This window comes from Sciurus vulgaris (assembly GCF_902686455.1).
Source record: "Sciurus vulgaris genome assembly, chromosome: 10".
NCBI classification, from domain to species: domain Eukaryota; kingdom Metazoa; phylum Chordata; class Mammalia; order Rodentia; family Sciuridae; genus Sciurus; species Sciurus vulgaris.
The window spans coordinates 2,880,468-2,898,080 of NC_136470.1; the positions used below are offsets into that span (position 1 = coordinate 2,880,468).

The 17,613-nt window shown below is 46.0% G+C and overlaps 1 protein-coding gene across 1 annotated transcript; it reads left to right on the forward strand.

The window, feature by feature from the left end:
• Nucleotides 1-436: 436 nt before the first annotated feature.
• LOC306670449 (small kinetochore-associated protein-like) lies at nt 437-14,133 on the forward strand (the record flags this gene model as incomplete). The annotated part of the gene is made up of 2 exons (XM_079155091.1): nt 437-544; nt 12,713-14,133. The coding sequence occupies 2 exons, from the start codon at nt 437-439 to the stop codon at nt 13,562-13,564; spliced, it is 960 nt and encodes a 319-aa protein (XP_079011217.1). The 3' UTR covers nt 13,565-14,133.
• Between the last annotated feature and the right edge of the window lie 3,480 nt (nt 14,134-17,613).

Genomic DNA, 17,613 nt, shown 5'->3' on the forward strand with positions numbered 1-17,613 from the left:
CCAAGCTGGGTCTGGGCACTCTGGAGCTCAGAACAAGTGGGGGCTTGTGAAGAAAACAGCCGGCCTGGAGGAGTTCCCACCGCAGAAAGACCGACGGTGGCGTTGGGCCAGAGCCCGTAGCATGACAGGTGTTCGCGAAGCCGCACTGAGGGCGGCAAGTGTTGGGTGAGTCACGGGAGAAGAGCGCTCCACAGAACCCCGACCACCCTGTGCAGAGGGACTGGATAGAGAATCCATGTTCTGCAGGTGGCACGGCGGTGGTCGCTGCAGGGGCCCCCTGCACGGTGCTCAGTTCACAGGCTGATGTGAGGTGTGCGCACCCCTGTGGGGCGCCCTAGCCCCGGTTCGAGATGTTCATTGATCACCAAGTGACACTAAAGGTAGAGGGAGAGGTCGTGCGCTAGTGACCAGGCCACCACCCCCATTGGTGAGACGCATGGACACGTCAGCCCCCGTGATTGGGGACATGGCGTCACTTCCGGCCACTGCTGTTGCCCTCATGGGCCGAGCTCTGCCCCAGTCCCCGGCCTGCTGGATCTTGCAGGTGCACTTCTTGCTTGGTGCCGAGCCTCCTAACAGGCTGCTGGCTCGGGCTGCCTGGTCACCATGGCCGAGGGCCACAGGTTTCATGACCTCAGCACCACTTCCAGGGGGCAGGGCCATAGTAGTGGGCTCCTGGCGCGGGCTCCCTTCCTGGCTGGTAGCTGGCTGCGGTCTGTGTCTTAGGTGGCCTTTCCAATCCTGTAAGGACACAGTTCTGTTTCAGCAAGGCCCACCCTTAGGACCTCGCTTAATTGCCTTATAAAAACCCTGTCTTCAGATAGGCCACCACTGGGGTTGCAGCTCCAACATGTGAACAGTGGGGGACACGGTCAGTCCGCCATGCCCTGGTTGGGCCCTGGAATCCTGTGCTGCTGCTGCGTGGTGCCCTTACCCGCCTGAACTCTGTCACCTCCAGGCCCGCGACGCCACTGACCTCAGCATGTGCCCCACATGCCTCTGGCTCCCAGCGCCCATCTGGCTGGCGGCTTTCAGGTGGATTCATGGGGGAGCACAGGGGGAGGGCAAGAGGAAGGCGATTGTGAAGATGGCTCGCGTCTGCTCTCCCTGCGCCTACACTCTGGAAACTTCCCTCGCCAGCTCGCAGGTTCCGGGTTTGCCTGCCTTTCCTAAGGAGTCACCCTCCTGGATGTCCCGTTTCCCAGCCTTTCCCTCTGTGCTCTGACTTCGTTATGCAGGCATTTTAGGTTGTCTTCTGTAAATAGCAGATGGCTGGGTTTTGTTTTTCTGCTCTGAGAAGTCTGTCTTTGAGTTGATGAGCTTAGTGTACCTACATGAAACTAATTACTGGTGCATTTGGACTCGGCTCTGCCGGCTTGTCTTGACTGCATCCCTCTCTTGACTGGTGTCCCCTCCTCCTTCCCTGCCTCCCCGTTTTGCAGGCTGTGTGTTGTTTCTCTTCTTTCAGGGCCACACAGATGAACAGGACATTCATTACAGCACAGCCACAGTGGAGTGACTGCCACTTCCTGGTGACTAGCCCCAGGGATGCACAGCCTTGCTGCTGTCAGAAGAGGAGCCCAGGAAGGGGGTGCAGAGGAGGTGGCCAGGTGGCGGGGCTCAGCATCCAGCCTCCCTCGCCCGCCCTCCCCACTGAGCCCCCTGCACACTGCGAGGACTGCAGGTGTTGCTCGGCTTCCCCTAATGTCAGCCCCAAGATCTTGCTGAGGTCGGTGAGGATGGCCTGCTGGGAGTCCTGGAGAGCATGTGGCCACATGGACAGCATACCTGAAGATTGTTTGGCACAGCCTCCCTGGGGAAGGAGGACACATGGCCCAGGGGTGTGGTCATAACAAAATGAACAGGGGCTCCGGTTGAGGAGAAATGGAGTTCAGCGTGCAGGAAAACACCAAAGGCCATTTCCCGGAAGGAAGGGAAAATGTCCTGTCCTTCCTGTCCTGCAGCGTGCTGGCTGGCACTCCAGCAGCCTCTTGGTCCATAGGGCTTAGCTCCAAGACTGCAGAGCTGGAAACTGCTTCCTTGGGAAGCACACGTGCCAGGCCTTGCTCTAAGTGTTTCGGAAATGTTAACTCGGTTGTCCTTTGCTCCACGTGAACTGATGAGGTCTCCAGTCCACCCCAGCCCAAAGCTCACCCGGCCACAGTGGAAGGAGCACGGCAGGTGGGAGCCGTGCAGACCATCCTTCCCAGCTCTCCGCCCGCTCCCCACACCACCTTGATGTTCTCCTTTCTGCTCCTCTTCAGTTGTGTAACTTAGGTCCCTCTCAAGTCTCTTCCTTTGCCTGCCCCTCCTCATCCCCTGTGTGTGGCTTCACACACCTGCACTTAATAGCTGGGAGACAAAAAGAAAATCCTACAAGCATGCAAAGCACATGCCTGTAATCCCAGTGGCTCAGGAAGCTGAGGCAGGAGGTTAGCGAGTTCAAAGCAACCTCAGCAAAAGCGAGGAGCTGAGTAACTCAGTGAGACCCTGCCTTGAAGTAAATTGCAAAATAGGGTGGGGTGTGGCTCGGTGGTCGAGTGCCTGAGTTCAATCCTGGTACCTGCCTCCCCTGCCAAAAATAATAGGATAGTGACTATTCTGGAAATTAAAAAAAAAAAAAAACTTATTTTGCCAAAATTATCTTTAGAGAACTATGTGCAAATGTCAGAAGCATCGTTGCCAAATAAATTAGGAAGTAACTTGGGGAGATGCAGTTCTAACTGAGCCCAGTGGGGCATGAGGCTTGCCTTTGTTCAGTAGGAGGAGAAATGACGACCTGACTATTTCGGAAGACAGGTGAGCGCGGGGGCCGCGAGGGCCCCACTGCTGGGAACGCGGCCCCCTTTAATGTGAACCTGTAAACGACATCTGGGGCAGCCCTGAGGAGCCCCAGGCAATGGCCCTGAAGGAGGATGTGATCCACCCGCGCTGCCTGGGGTGGTGGGGAGGTGCTCCAGGCCCACGTCCACTGCTGGGCCTCGTGTGCCACTGAATTGAGACTCTGAGCTTCTCGTGTGGGATCCTCTTGGTTGGTGTTGGCTGCTTCACATGCACTGGCCCCTGCACATCGTCTCGCCAGGTTCTTGCTTCCCCCTGGCTGCCAGGTCGAGTTCCTGAAGCCTGAAGGCACAGTTGGGGATCCTGAGGATGGCTTGCCTTGTGTGGTGTGTGACATGGGGTTTGAAACAGGCTGGCAGAATGGCAAGGATGTGTTTCCCAGATGCTCAAGTCTCCCACCAGAAAGCCCCTAAGGGTGGCTCACCCACAACTCAGGAGGAGTGTTGCCAGCACCTTCCGTCGCACCCCAGGTAAGGGGTGTGCTGCTCCCGAGTCTGGTGCTGGAGCTGGGGAGGCTTAGGTCCAAGCAGGCTGGAGTTTGTGCAGCCACATAAACTGTAGCAAGTCTTGAGAGCAGAGTGTGGCTTTGCCGTCCACATAAGCTGCCATTTTAAGGAGGACCACCCTGGCATTCGGGACGTTGCGGTGTTGTGCGATTGGTCATCGCCTTGTTCAGGGAGGGCGAGCTGCACTCAGGCACGCACCCCAGGCCGTGGTGAGCATGGCGCGGATCCTGCAGAGGGCACCTGATCATCCCCAGCAGCTGAGAAGGCTGAAACCCCAGGCAGGTGGCACATCGAGGAGGTAGGAAGTGTCTGGGCTCTTCCCGGGGAAGGAAATGAACAAACTGCTTTCGACTCCTAGTTGCTTTTGAAGCACTGGATTGAATGCCACCATCCACATGTGGCTTTCAAGACTTGTGTTCTGGCCCTTCCCTCTGTCAGAGCATTTCCTCCAAGACTCCTGCCTCACCTTCTTGAGGCATTGCAAATGTGCAAAGGACCTGTTCCCTACACCCCCTGTACCTCCTGAGTTTTCTGCACGCCCTGCACCCCTTACCTTCCTTGCATCCCTTACAGTCTCTGCATCCCTTGCATCCTCTAGTCCAGGGATGCAGCTCGTTTAACCATATCCACAAGGCGCAGAGTTGGACAGTCCTCCCCTAGCCTGCTTGAGACCCTCCCACTCACGGGAAGCCTCCAGAACTTGAAGGATGACTTCCCCCCTCCTTCCCTGTACTTCTGCTCTAACTCACTTCTTTCTCTGGAGCAGGTGCTAAATGCCAGTTCTCTGAAGAGCCAATGTATGAAATGGCCAATTCCCCAATTTTTTATTGTTTCTTAGAACTAATGCGCTTTAGTTGGACAGTTTTCAGTTTGTGTTCATATCAGCAAATTCAGACCGTTCCTTTTGTCTGTCTCAGCACCCTGGTACGGGAGGGCATGGGAGTGATGGCAGGATTTGAGAAGGCAGAAGGAAAGAATATTTTAAGCTATAACCTTGACTGTGGAGAATCCCAATCAACCAGTTTTTTATTAAAGTAATGGTCATGAAACAAATGTTTCATATTGAAGATAAACTCAAGGTCATATTCAGGTTGTGGATATAGCCTGCTGGTAGAGCATGTGCTTATTAGCATGTATGAGGCCCTGGGTTTGAACCCTGGCAACTTAGCGGCTCCCCACCAAAAGACTGTATTTACTATGTATTTTTCATGAATACATTCTAACTTTTTTGATCTGAAGGGGTAAAAGAGGTAGCAGGTGTATATATCGTATTCGGTCTCCCTTTTTCTCTTGAAAGAAGTCTTCCTTTCTGGGGGCCTCACTGTGCCAGTAAGGACATCACATTTCCCTTCCTCCTGAAGGTTGAGAGGGCTGGAGAGTCACAAGTAAGTGTGTCTGGGTGGCACCTCATTTAAAACGTCCTGCAAAGAGACTCAGAAGGCGTACTCCTTGCTCCCTTCTTATCTGCCTGTCTGGAGTGTGGTCACAGTAGCTGGATCTATATATTGGGACCATATGGGATTCTTATTGGAACCACGAGGTGATCTTGATGATGAACGCAGAGAGATTGACTATGTAAATGGACAGTGTTGAGATCACAGATAGAACTCTGACCAGGGGCAGGGGCACAGGGTCCTAGTCCCAGTGTCTTAGGAGGACCACTTAAGCCCAGGAGTTCAAGGTCAACATGGGCAACATAGACCCATCTCAATGAACAGACAGAAAAAAACAAAGAACTCTGACCCACAGCCTGCAGCACACAGCCGAGGTCACCAACTCATTATCTGTAGTGACAGCCCAGGAAACTTGCTAGGTGTGTATAATTCAGATTTGCAGAATTTAAACTGGTACTCTAGTAATTGTTTCAGAAAGCCAAATGATAGCTTGACTCAAAATGTCCAGGTCTCGATTGATAACCATCAGCTTTCTTGCTTTTTGACCCTGCTTCCAATTTTGCACTCTATAGAAGAACCCAGTCTGCCCCAATCACGGAGACGCCTACAGCACCCTGCCAGGGCTGTGCATGTGCCCAGGCTCTGGAGCCTTCCCTGTGTCCACTGTGGAGCCCCCTCCTGCCTGGGCACCGAGCACACTGGACGAGCTGCTGTTCTCAGGCTCTTCCTTATTGATGGTGAAGCAGAAACGGGACCCAGGTCCCAGGTGGAAAGGGGCTGCTGTCCCAGCCCAGACTGTCCCAGAAACGGAATCAAAAACAGCATCTCCCAGCCTAAAAAACCTCCACGAAGTTAGGAAAGGGAGAAACATCGTATTTTCAAATGAGCACTATTGAGGGCATGGCAGACGCACAGCCTCTCCAGGAACTTGGAAGGTGGCAGGCAGGATACACCCTGCTGCAGCTGGGTGGGTTCCAGGTCAGGTGTGCTCAGCTCACTGTGGCTGTACAGCTGGGCAAGGGTGTGCAGCGTGGAGTCTGGCCCCGAGGAGAGGCCGTCTCCTCCAGGAAACCAAGAGGGGATCCTAAGGTAGAGCTGCCAGGCCTGGAGGCACAGGAGAGGCCCGCTAGGTGTGTGGCTGCCCATCTGCTTGCACGCTCCCGGGTGAGGGGATGCAGGGTGCGTCGTGGAGGCTCTGAGACTCTCGTTCTTGGCTTTCCAGTAGCCAGCAGCCAAACAGGACATCCAACCAATGCACGGTTTTGAGGGTTTTTTCCCCAAAGAAAATAGTCTGGAAGTTTCTCTTTGCATATTGTCTTTTCCATTTTGTGTTTCTTTTCTTATGAGATAGACGTGAGAGCTGCTTGTTCTGTCTTGTGTAATGTGTTTTTTCATGTAGTGTAGCCTTCATCTCCCTGAGCTGTAGATGGAGCTGCTGGCTCAGTAATTCCCTCTTCAGCTGTTTCTGGTCCACCATACAAGTCCTGTGTCAATAGATCATAGCAACCATAGCCAACATTGTTTATTCACTTTAAAAATTCTTTTAAAAATGACAGCTGTTCCATGGTTTATGAATGTTGTTTTCTATCCATACTAAAATAAGCCCACCTTAAACATAGATACTGATAGATTAAAAAGAAAAGGGTGGCAGAGACTGGGAGCACAGCTCAGCACGGAGCACAGCTCAGCCTGCACCCGTCCGGCCCAGAGCGCCCCGGTGGATAAACACCTAGGGTCGGACAAGATATGCCCACTTGCGCAAATTACAGAAATGGCTGGTGATGTCAGTAGGGGACAGACAGATGGGAGTGGTGGGAACATGAGACTAAGGGGGCACGTCTATAAGATGAGAAACGCATTCTGTCATCACAACTAATCAGAATGGATTAAAAATAAAATGGGCCCACTCTGCTGGGCTTGTGGCTCAGTGGTGAAGCACTTGCCTGGCATGCGTGAGGCACTGGGTTTGATCCTTAGCATCACATATAAGTAAATAAAATAAAGGTCCATGGACAAAAAATAAATAAATAGCTCACTGTGCTGACTCGCGCACTTTCCCTGCAGCCCCACCTGGCTTAAGTCCACAGGGCATGGCAGCCCTCAGAAAACTACCTGCTATCTTCAGGGGAAATGGCGGCCCCCAAATACCTATAAGAACCAGGTTACCCTGAAGGGGTGACTTTGCGAACCCAACATAGACCAGATCCTGGAAATCAGGGAGATAAGGATAATTCCCCAACCGAAGTTCTGTAAGCACAGGCTCCAATTAGAACAGGTCAGCACGGGCCAAAGTGACAAGGATGTCACCCTGCTGTCAAAAGTCAAGAGATGAACCTGGCTAGGCCTCTCTGGAAACTTCTTTGGGACTCTAATAAAACTGGAGTGCAGGAGAGGCACACTGTCCCTCTCCTCTTTGAAAGGACCTACTCTCTTCCTTGAAAGTGTCCCTGTTCTCTTTTCCTACCCTTCAATAAACTCATGCCTGTAACTCTGAGTGACATGTCTGAAATCTTTCTGACTTGATCATGAGAACTGGTGTTTGGTGTTAGGGGGATCTTCTTGCTGCCTCAGTTTCCCAGAAGGCCCCAGTCTGGAAGTAATGCCAGCAAAGCTGATTTCAGTACAAGGAATGTTCCCGGGGATAGAGGGGTGTTACAGAAAGTTGAAGGGGTCAGTTCATCAGTAGGTTGGCACAGTCCTGACACTGTTGGTGGGCGGCTGCCATTCTGGACAAGCCCCCTTCCTGGGCCTGGCAGACCAGATCAGCTCAGTATGGAGTCGTGTGTGCTAGGTGCCACACCATCAAGCTGAACTTTGAAACAGACCAGTTTTCAAAAAAGGAGGTTCCAGTCCACCCATTCAGTGTAACAAGGAAGACTCCACTTTAACCCTTACGAGGAAAGAACCCTGCAGGTGGCCACCCACTCTTAGTCCTCTGCTTTGCTGTCTTCTGCTCCGCTCATTGGAACTCTCATGCAGAATGAGGAGCTGCCGGATTCCAGAGCCACACATAAAAGCCAATTAGATCTTTCAATTTGCTGTAATTTTGTCTTTTCAATCCCAAACGTGGCTGGTGTGGCACCTAAGGCACTTTAACAAGATGACCCTACCCTTAGTATCACTGGATACCTGGACTGCTCCCCACCCTCCACCATCCCCGTGTCAGGTTACCTGGCCTGCCTTCAGCAAGAACCCTATTAGGTCGATTGAGTGAGGGCCCTGAGTCTCTCGATGGCTTCCCACCCACTGTGTCCCCACTTGTGGGCACTGTATCTGGAGTGGAGCCCGTCCCTCCCCCACTGCAGAGCCTTCAACCGGGCCTCACCTGTCCAGTGCTGCTGATCCTTTCAGTGCTGTGAAGAGCAGCACTATCATTTTAACTCCTCTCAAAATGAAGGAGCCCATGCTTTCTTTCCTTAATGGGCACATCCCTTTTTAGAATTCAGTTTACTTTGTTCCCTGCGACTCACCTCTGGTCGTTTTGAGGACTATCTGGCTTTTTTCATTATTAGCGTGGGAACCATGTTCTCTGTAGCATTTCTACATTCTAAGAGAAGATAGAAGTCTCTATTCTGCAATTGTATTGCAGAAAGAGCCTATGAGATTCCCTCTGAGTTCATTTCCAGTGGGAATTTCCTCCATGGGGGTCCTGGGTAATGGCAGTAACTCCCTGGGCTGTACATTGAATGCTAAGATCACAATGGGAAACGGGGCACAGAAAACTGGGTTACTGAGGGAAGTTTAATATGGAGACCATTTATGAAGCTGTGGGCAGGGCTTAGAGAACCCAGTGTTCCAAGGCAAGGGAAATTGCCTTTGCTTTTTTTTAGGTCTGAAAGGGCAAGAAAGGAAACTTACTGGAGTCCAGGGCAGGTGGTCGAATGGAGAGAACTGCCCAGGGGGAGCCATGGTCTTTAGTAAATGACCACAGCCAATCTGTAGCCAGACATAAAACAAGCAAAGATGTAGAAGAATTCAGCAACATGGGGCTGGGGCTCCGTGGTAGAGCGCTTGCCTAGCATGTGCAAGGCACTGGGTTTGATTCTCAGCATCACATAAAAAATACAGTAAAGATATTGTGGCCATCTACAACTAAAAATATATTTAAAAGAAGAATTCAGCAACAATATCAACCAGCACCATCTGCTCGATGTTCATAGAACATACCACTCAACCTCAGCACGAAACACATTTCATACATACCAAGGTAGGTTTGCATCAGCAACCAGAAAACAAACCTCAACAAACTGAAAGCATGTGGACTGTGTTCCCTGTCCAGCTCAGCTCTGAGAACCAAAGTCTGGGCCTTCTGTGTGCTTGGCAAGTGCTCTATCACTGAGCTACACCCCCAGCCCCAGAGTGTGTTCTTTGACCACAGTGCAATCAAATTAGATATCAGCAACAGGAAGAGAGCAGGAAAATCTTCAAGCAATTGGGGCCCAAATAACCCTGTTTTAAATGATCCATGGGTTAAAGAGGAATTCTCAAGGGAAATATAAAAAGACATTGAACTGAATGATATCGAAAAGACAACATGCAAAATTTAGCTGCAGGGCACAGCCAAGGCAGGGTCAAGAAGGGAATTTATAGCATTAAATGCTTATGTTAGAAGAGAGGAAATAAAGTCAATAATCTAGGCTAAAAGGAGTAAAATAACCCCAAACAAGGCAAAGGAAAGAAATGACAAAGATAAGAAATCATGAACTTGAAACAGAAAAACAATGCAGAAAATCAATGAGACGAAGAGTCGGTTCTTAGGAAAGATCAATCAACCTCTAGCAAGAGTGACAAAGAAACATACAAGATACTAATATAAGGAATGAAAGGGGGTATCACTACACACCATGTAGACATCAAAGGGTAATAAGGAATCACTACAAATAATTCTACACACATAAATTTGGCAACTTAGATGAAAAGGACAAGTTATTTGAAAAACAAGCTAGAAAACTCACCCATTATGAGATAGACCATTTGAATAGCTCCATAACTAGTAAGGAAATTGAATTAATGATTAAAAAGAAATTCCTATGCCCAGGTTTTCATTGGACAATTTTAGGCATTTAAAGAGGAATTAATGTCAATTCTATACAATCTTTTGAAGAAAATAGAAGAGGAAGGAACACTTCTCAATTAATTGTATGAAACTAGTCTTACCCTGATACTAAAACTAACCAGACAGTACAAAATCAAACTACAGACCAATATTAGTAAAGAAGAAAAGCCCTTAATGAAATTTACCAAACAGAATTCAACAGTATATAAGAAGAATGAGTCATTCTCAAGGAGGAGTATAATCCGGGTTTGCATGACTGGTGAAATAATCAAAATCCAATCAATATAAACCATTGCTTTGACAGGTTAAAGAAGAAAAAAAACCACATGGTCATATCAATTAGTGCAGAAAAAGCATTTGACAGAATACAACACCCATTCATAGTAAAAACTCTCAGAAAAATAGGGATAGAAGGGAGCATCCTTAAGTTGATGAAGAACATCTACAGAGACAAAACAGAAGTTAAATGCTTAAAACAATGTCTTTCCCCAAAGATCAGAAACAGTGTGGGTGACTCTGCTCTGCCCCCCATTGTTCAACAGTGCTGAGAGTTCTAGCCTGTGCAAGAAGATAAGAAAAGGAAATAAAAGACAGTCAGAAAGGAAAAAAAGAAAATAGCCTTATTTTCCAAAGATGTGATCTTCTACCCAGAGAATCCCAAAGAATGTACCTAAGCCCCCAAAATAAAAAGCAAAACCCTATCCCTCCCAGAACATCAGTGAGTTCAGCGAGGTCATAGGATATAAGAAAAACACAAAAATCAATAGTATTACTATAGACTAACAATGAACCTTTGGACACTGAAATGAAAAGTGCAGTAGCATTTAAAATCACTTGAAAGAATACCTACTTAGGTGTAATCGACAAAATAAGACTTGCATACTTGAAACTAGAAAATGCCAATGAAAGAAATTTAAAGGAGAATCCAAGATGGTGGTCTAGAGGGAGGCTGCATTTCTTGTCGCTCCACAACGCCGGATTCAAGCAGAGGATATCTGTTTCTAGGTGAGGCAGTTTTTGCTGCTTATCGATCCTCTGCTCTTTACCCCATTTGTCTGCTATGATCACCTGCAATCTGCCAGCATATCGATGCCTTTTTTGAGAGCAGATTGCTCACTGTCAGGCATCTATCATCCGCCATTTGCCTGCCTCTCGCCTGTCCATCGCCTGCCTTGCCCATATCCATCACCCAACGCTCGAGGTTCACCTCCCGATCATCTGACAGCTGCCAGCAGACTGAACGCAGACCACCAGTGGAGAACCAGCTGCCTGCTGCTGCCTGGAAGTTCACTGTTACAGTACCTGCAGGTTTGATTACACGTGGTTGCCGCCATTTTGAGACAACAGCCAGGCCCTGTAGGACCCCTGGCGGGACTGACTGAGTCCCGTCTCCAGGATCCCTCAGCCCGACCGATCACTCCCTGCCTCTGGGGCCCTCACATCAACTGACTGCTCCCTGCCGCCAGGACCCCCAGACCAACTGACTGTGCCCTATCACCGGGAACCCAGACCAACTGATTGCACCCGGCCTCCAGGATCCCACAACCACACCAAACACACCGGACCTCCAGGACCACTGCCGGACCAACTGCATCCTGTCTCCAGGACCTCCAGCTGACCACGTCCACCCATGAGCTGCAGCTCCCCATTTGCCAACACCTTTGGAAGCCAGAGCAGCCATCTTGGATAATCCTGGAAGCCAGTAGCTCCGATCTTTGGGTGGGGCAAATCCCATCCTGAGACGCCTGCTGGAGGCTTGAAGCTCATTGTCAGAGTCGCTTTCTCCCTTATTTACATGATGTTATTGTCCCCATAGGGGCTATTTGGTCTAGGATTGCACAGTGTCTGATTTGGGCACTGCTAATATTGATCTCCCCTTAAAGAAAGGGTTTTGGAAACCTATAGGGCCACTATAAGCCTATAGGGGGAAATCTGCAATACCCCAGATCTGCACTGCTAGAGGGGAAGATACATGAACAACATGAAAAACCAAGGGAAGAAAATGATCCAAACAAATCTAGATTCTATAGTAATAGAATCCAATGACAGTATGTTAGAAGAAATGTCAGAAAAGGACTTCAGATTATACATGATTAAGATGATTCGCAGAGCAAAGGATGAGATAAGAGAGCAAATGCAGGCAATGAATGATAATATCAATAAGCTGAAAGAGCACCTGCAGGAAGCAAAAGATCATTTCAACAAAGAGATAGAGATTCTCAAAAAAAAAAAAAAAAAAAAAAAAAAAAACCAAACAAATCCTTGAAATGAAGGAGACAATAAACCAAATAAAAAACTCAATGGAAAGCATCACCAACAGACTAGACCACTTGGAAGACAGAACCTCAGACAATGAAGACAAAATATTTAATCTTGAAAATAAAGTCACCCAAACAGAGAAGATGGTAAGAAATCATGAACAAATCTCCAAGAACTATGGGACATCATGAAAAGACCAAATTTAAGAATTATTGAGATTGAGGAAGGCACAGAGATACAAACCAAAGGAATGAACAACCTATTCAATGAAATAATAGCAGAAAATTTCCCAAACCTGAAGAATGAAATGGAAAATCAAATACAAGAGGCTTATAGAACACCAAATGCACAGAATCACAACAGGTCCACACCAAGGCACATTATAATGAAAATGCCTAACATTCAAAATAAAGATAGGATTTTGAAGGCCGCGAGAGAAAAGCATCAGATTACATATAGGGGGAGACCATTACGGATAGCAGCAGACTTCTCAACCCAGACTCTAAAAGCTGAAGGGCCTGGACCAACATATTTCAAGCTCTGAAAGAACATGGTTGCCAACCAAGAATCCTATACCCAGCAAAACTAACCTTCAGATTTGAAGATGAAATAAAATCCTTCCATGATAAACAAAAGTTAAAAGAATTTACAAATAGAGGAAGTTTCCATTTGAAACCGAGGCGGCAGATACAACCCACTCCGCGGCGGTTGCTGCCGAGCCTCTTCTGGACGACAGCGGCCAGGATTACGAGCGGGAGCGGCGGGCATCTGAGGCCCAGCCGTGCCGCCTCGGTACGATGACCAGTGTGGTTAAGACAGTGTACAGCGTGCAGCCCCCCTCCGTGCCGAGCGGCGGCCTGCCGGCAGATACACAAACTCGACCCACTTCTAAGAGTCTGTTACCTGTTAAGTCCAAAGAAGTCGATGTTTCCAGACATTTTCATTCAGGAGGTTCAGACAATGATATAAAAATCACCAAAGCAAAACGAGAGAATGGGCAGATGAAGCCTGCAGAAACTGCCGTCAAGAGGAACATCAGAAAGAGCTACAAACCATTGAGTAAGCAAAAATCAGAGGAAGAGCTCAAGGATAAAAATCAGCTCTTAGAGGCTGTCAACAAGCAGCTGCACCAGAAGTTGACTGAAACTCAGGGAGAGCTGAAGGACCTGACTCAGAAGGTGGAGCTGCTGGAGAAGTTTCAGGACAATTGTTTAGCAATTTTGGAGAGCAAGGGCCTCAACCCAGGCAGTGAGACCCTTGCGTCACAGCAGGAACCTACTATGGATCACACGGACTCTATGTTGCTGTTAGAAACTTTACAAGATGAATTGAAACTTTTTAATGAAACTGCCAAGAAGCAGATGGAGGAGTTACAGGCCTTAAAGGTAAAGTTGAAGATGAAAGCAGAAGAAAGGGTTCGATTCCTAGAACAGCAGACTTTATGTAATGGTCAAGTCAATGACTTTACAACAGCCCTGGAGGAAATGGAGCAGCTATTAGAAATGTAATAAAAGACAAGTGGCCAGATGGCTCCCTGTTGGGGATAAAATTCTCAGAGGAAGTCACTTAAGACATCCTGGCCATGATCTTCTAAGACTTACCATCCCCAAAGTGAAAACAGTTTCTGCAGTAGGATTAAGGGCAGTTTATGCTGGAATAGAGGTTCCTCCTTTAAACAGCTTTCCCCACCTTCAGATTGGTCAACTCCCCTGAGTATCACATGTAGATAATGGAGGCCTGTAAGAGCAGACCTGGAAGCTTGATTCAACCCTGTAGGCAACAAAGCATCACACCATTAGAATCAGGAGACTTAAGCAGCTACAGCCAGAGACTAGAAGGTCACATTCAGGTCACAGGAAGAAACCCTTATTTACAGCAGAGCACAGGAGCTCCCTGAGACATCATTGAGGAGCAGTGCTGTCCCCTTCTAACTTAGAACACACACTGTCCCATCCTGGTTGGGCTTTTATATATCATTGTAAACTCATGAACTTGAAGTTTCTAGCTTAACAAATGGGGTGGAGGTATAGATAATAATAACACCTACCTGAAACAATACATCTTGGAGCTTTTAATCTAAATCACATCTTTTTTTTTTTTTTTTTTAGGTACTACTTTTGAAATAAATATTTATACCAATATTCTGAAGAATGAAAAAAAAAAAAAAGAATTTACAAATAGAAAGCCTGCACTACAGAATGTTCTCAACAAAATATTCCATGAGGAGGAAATGAAAAACAACAATGGAGGTCAGCAAAGGGAGGAACTACCTTCGAGAAAAACCACTCAAAGGAGAAACCGAGCCAACTTAAAAACCAAAAATAAGCCAAATGCCTGGGAATACAAATCATTTCTCAATAATAACCCTGAACGTTAATGGCCTAAACTCATCAATCAAAAGACATAGACTGGCAGAATGGATTAAAAAGAAAGACCCAACAATATGCTGCCTGCAAGAGACTCATCTCATAGAAAAAGACATCCACAGACTAAAGGTGAAAGGATGGGAAAAACCTACCAGGCACATGGACTCAGTAAAAAAGCGGGGGTTTCCATCCTTGTATCAGACAAAGTGGACTTCAAGCCAAAGTTAGTCAGAAGGGATAAAGAAGGACATTTCATACTGCTTAAGGGAACCATAAATCAGGAAGACGTAACGATAGTAAATATTTATGCCCCAAACAATGGTGTATCCCTGTACATCAAACAAATCCTTCTCAATTTCAGGAATCACATAGACCACAACACAGTAATTCTGGGTGACTTTAACATACTGCTGTCACCACTAGATAGATCTTCCAAACAAAATCCAACCAAAGAAACCATAGAACTCAATAACACAATCAATAACCTAGACTTAATAGACATATATAGAATATTCCATCCATCAACGAGCGGATACACTTTCTTCTCAGCAGCACATGGAACCTTCTTGAAAATAGACCGTATGTTATGCCACAAAGCAGCCATTAGGAAATGCAAAAAAATAGAGATACTGCCTTGTGTTCTATCAGATCATGATGGACTGAGAGTAGAAATCAATGACAAATTAAAAAAAGGAAATTACTCCAACACTTGGAGACTAAATAATATGCTATTGAATGAAACATGGATAACAAAAAAATCAGGGAGGAGATTAAAAAATTCTTAGAGGTCAATGAGAACGATGATACAACGTATCAAAATCTCTGGGACACTATGAAAGCGGTACTAAGAGGAAAATTCATTGCATGGAGCGCATTCCAGAAAAGAATGAAAAGTCAACAATTAAATGACCTAACATTACAGCTCAAAGCCCTAGAGAAAGAACAGAATAGCAGCAAAAGTAGTAGAAGACAGGAAATAATTAAAATCAGAGCTGAAATCAATGAAATTGAAACAAAAGAAACTATTTAAAAAATTGACATAACAAAAAGTTGGTTCTTTGAGAAAGTAAACAAAATAGATAAACCCTTAGCCACACTAACAAAGAGAAGGAGGGAGAAGACTCAAATTACTAAAATACATGATGCAAAAGGAAATATCACAACAGACACCACTGAGATACAGAACATAATGAGAAGCTACTTTGAAAATCTGTATTCCAACAAAATAGAAAGTACCGAAGACATTGACAAATTTCTAGAGACATATGCTCCTCCCAAACTGAACCAGGAGGACGTACATGATTTAAACAGATCAATATCAAGCAATGAAATAGAAGAAGCCATTAAAAATCTACCATCCAAGAAAAGCCCAGGACCAGACAGATTCTCAGCCGAGTTCTACAAGACCTTCAAAGAAGAACTCATTCCAATACTTCTCAAAGTATTCCAGGAAATAGAAAAGGAGGGTACCCTACCAAACTCATTCTATGAAGCTAATATCACCCTCACACCCAAACCAGGCAAAGACACATCAAGGAAAGAAAATTGTAGACCAATATCCTTGATGAATATAGATGCAAAGATCCTTAACAAAATATTGGCAAACCGTATCCAAAAACATATTAAGAAAATTGTGCACCACGATCAAGTGGGGTTCATTCCTGGAATGCAAAGATGGTTCAACATTCGTAAATCAATAAACGTAATCCATCATGCCAAGAGACTTAAGGATAAGAATCATATGGTTATTTCAATTGATGCAGAAAAAGCATTTGACAATATACAACACCCCTTCATGCTGAAAACACTAGAAAAAATAGGGATAGTAGGAACATACTTGAACACTGTAAAGGCTATTTATGCTAAGCCCATGGCCAACATCATTCTTAATGGAGAAAAACTGAAACTATTCCCTTTAAAAACGGGAACAAGACAGGGATGTCCTCTTTCACCACTTCTATTTAACATTGTCCTCGAAACTCTAGCCAGAGCAATTAGGCAGACCAAAGAAATTAAAGGGATACGAATAGGAAAAGAGGAACTTAAGCTGTCACTATTTGCGGATGACATGATTCTATATTTAGAGGATCCAAAAACCTCCTCCAGAAAACTTCTAGACCTCATCAATGAATTCAGCAAAATAGCAGGCTATAAAATCAACACGCATAAATCTACAGCATTTTTATATGTAAGCGATGAAACAGCTGAAAGGGAAATGAGGAAAACAACTCCATTTGCAATAGCCTCAAAAAAAATAAAATACTTGGGCATCAATCTAACCAAAGAGGTAAAAGATCTCTACAATGAAAACTACAAAACACTGAAGAAAGAAATTAAGGAAGACCTTAGAAGATGGAAAGATCTCCCATGTTCTTGGATAGGCAGAATTAATATTGTCAAAATGGCCATACTACCAAAAGTGCTATACAGATTCAATGCAATTCCAGTTAAAATCCCAATGACGTACCTCACAGAAATAGAGCAAGCAATCATGTAATTCATCTGGAAGAATAAGAAACCCAGAATAGCTAAAGCAATCCTTAGCAGGAAGAATGAAACAGGGGGTATCGCAATACCAGAACTTCAACTATACTACAAAGCAATAGTAACAAAAACAGCATGGTATTGGCACCAAAATAGACAGGTTGATCAATGGTACAGAATAGAGGACACAGACACAAACCCAAATAAATACAATTTTCTAGTACTAGACAAAGGTGCCAAAAATATGCAATGGAGAAAAGATAGCCTCTTCAACAAATGGTGCTGGGAATACTGGAAATCCATATGCAACAGAATGAAACTAAACCCCTATCTCTCACCCTGCACAAAACTCAACTCACAATGGATCAAGGACCTTGAAATCAGACCAGAGATCCTGCATCTTCTAGAAGAAAAAGTAGGTCCAAATCTTCACCTTGTTGGCTTAGGTTCAGACTTCCTTAACAGGACTCCCATAGCACAAGAAATAAAAGCAAGAATCAATAACTGGTATAGATTCAAACTAAATAGCTTTCTCTCAGCAAAGGAAACTATCAGCAATGTGAAGAGAGAGCCTACAGAGTGGGAGAATATCTTTGCCACTCATACTTCAGATAGCACACTAATTTCCAGAATCTATAAAGAACTCAAAAAACTCTACACCAAGAATACAAATAACCCAATCAACAAATGGGCTAAGGAAATGAACA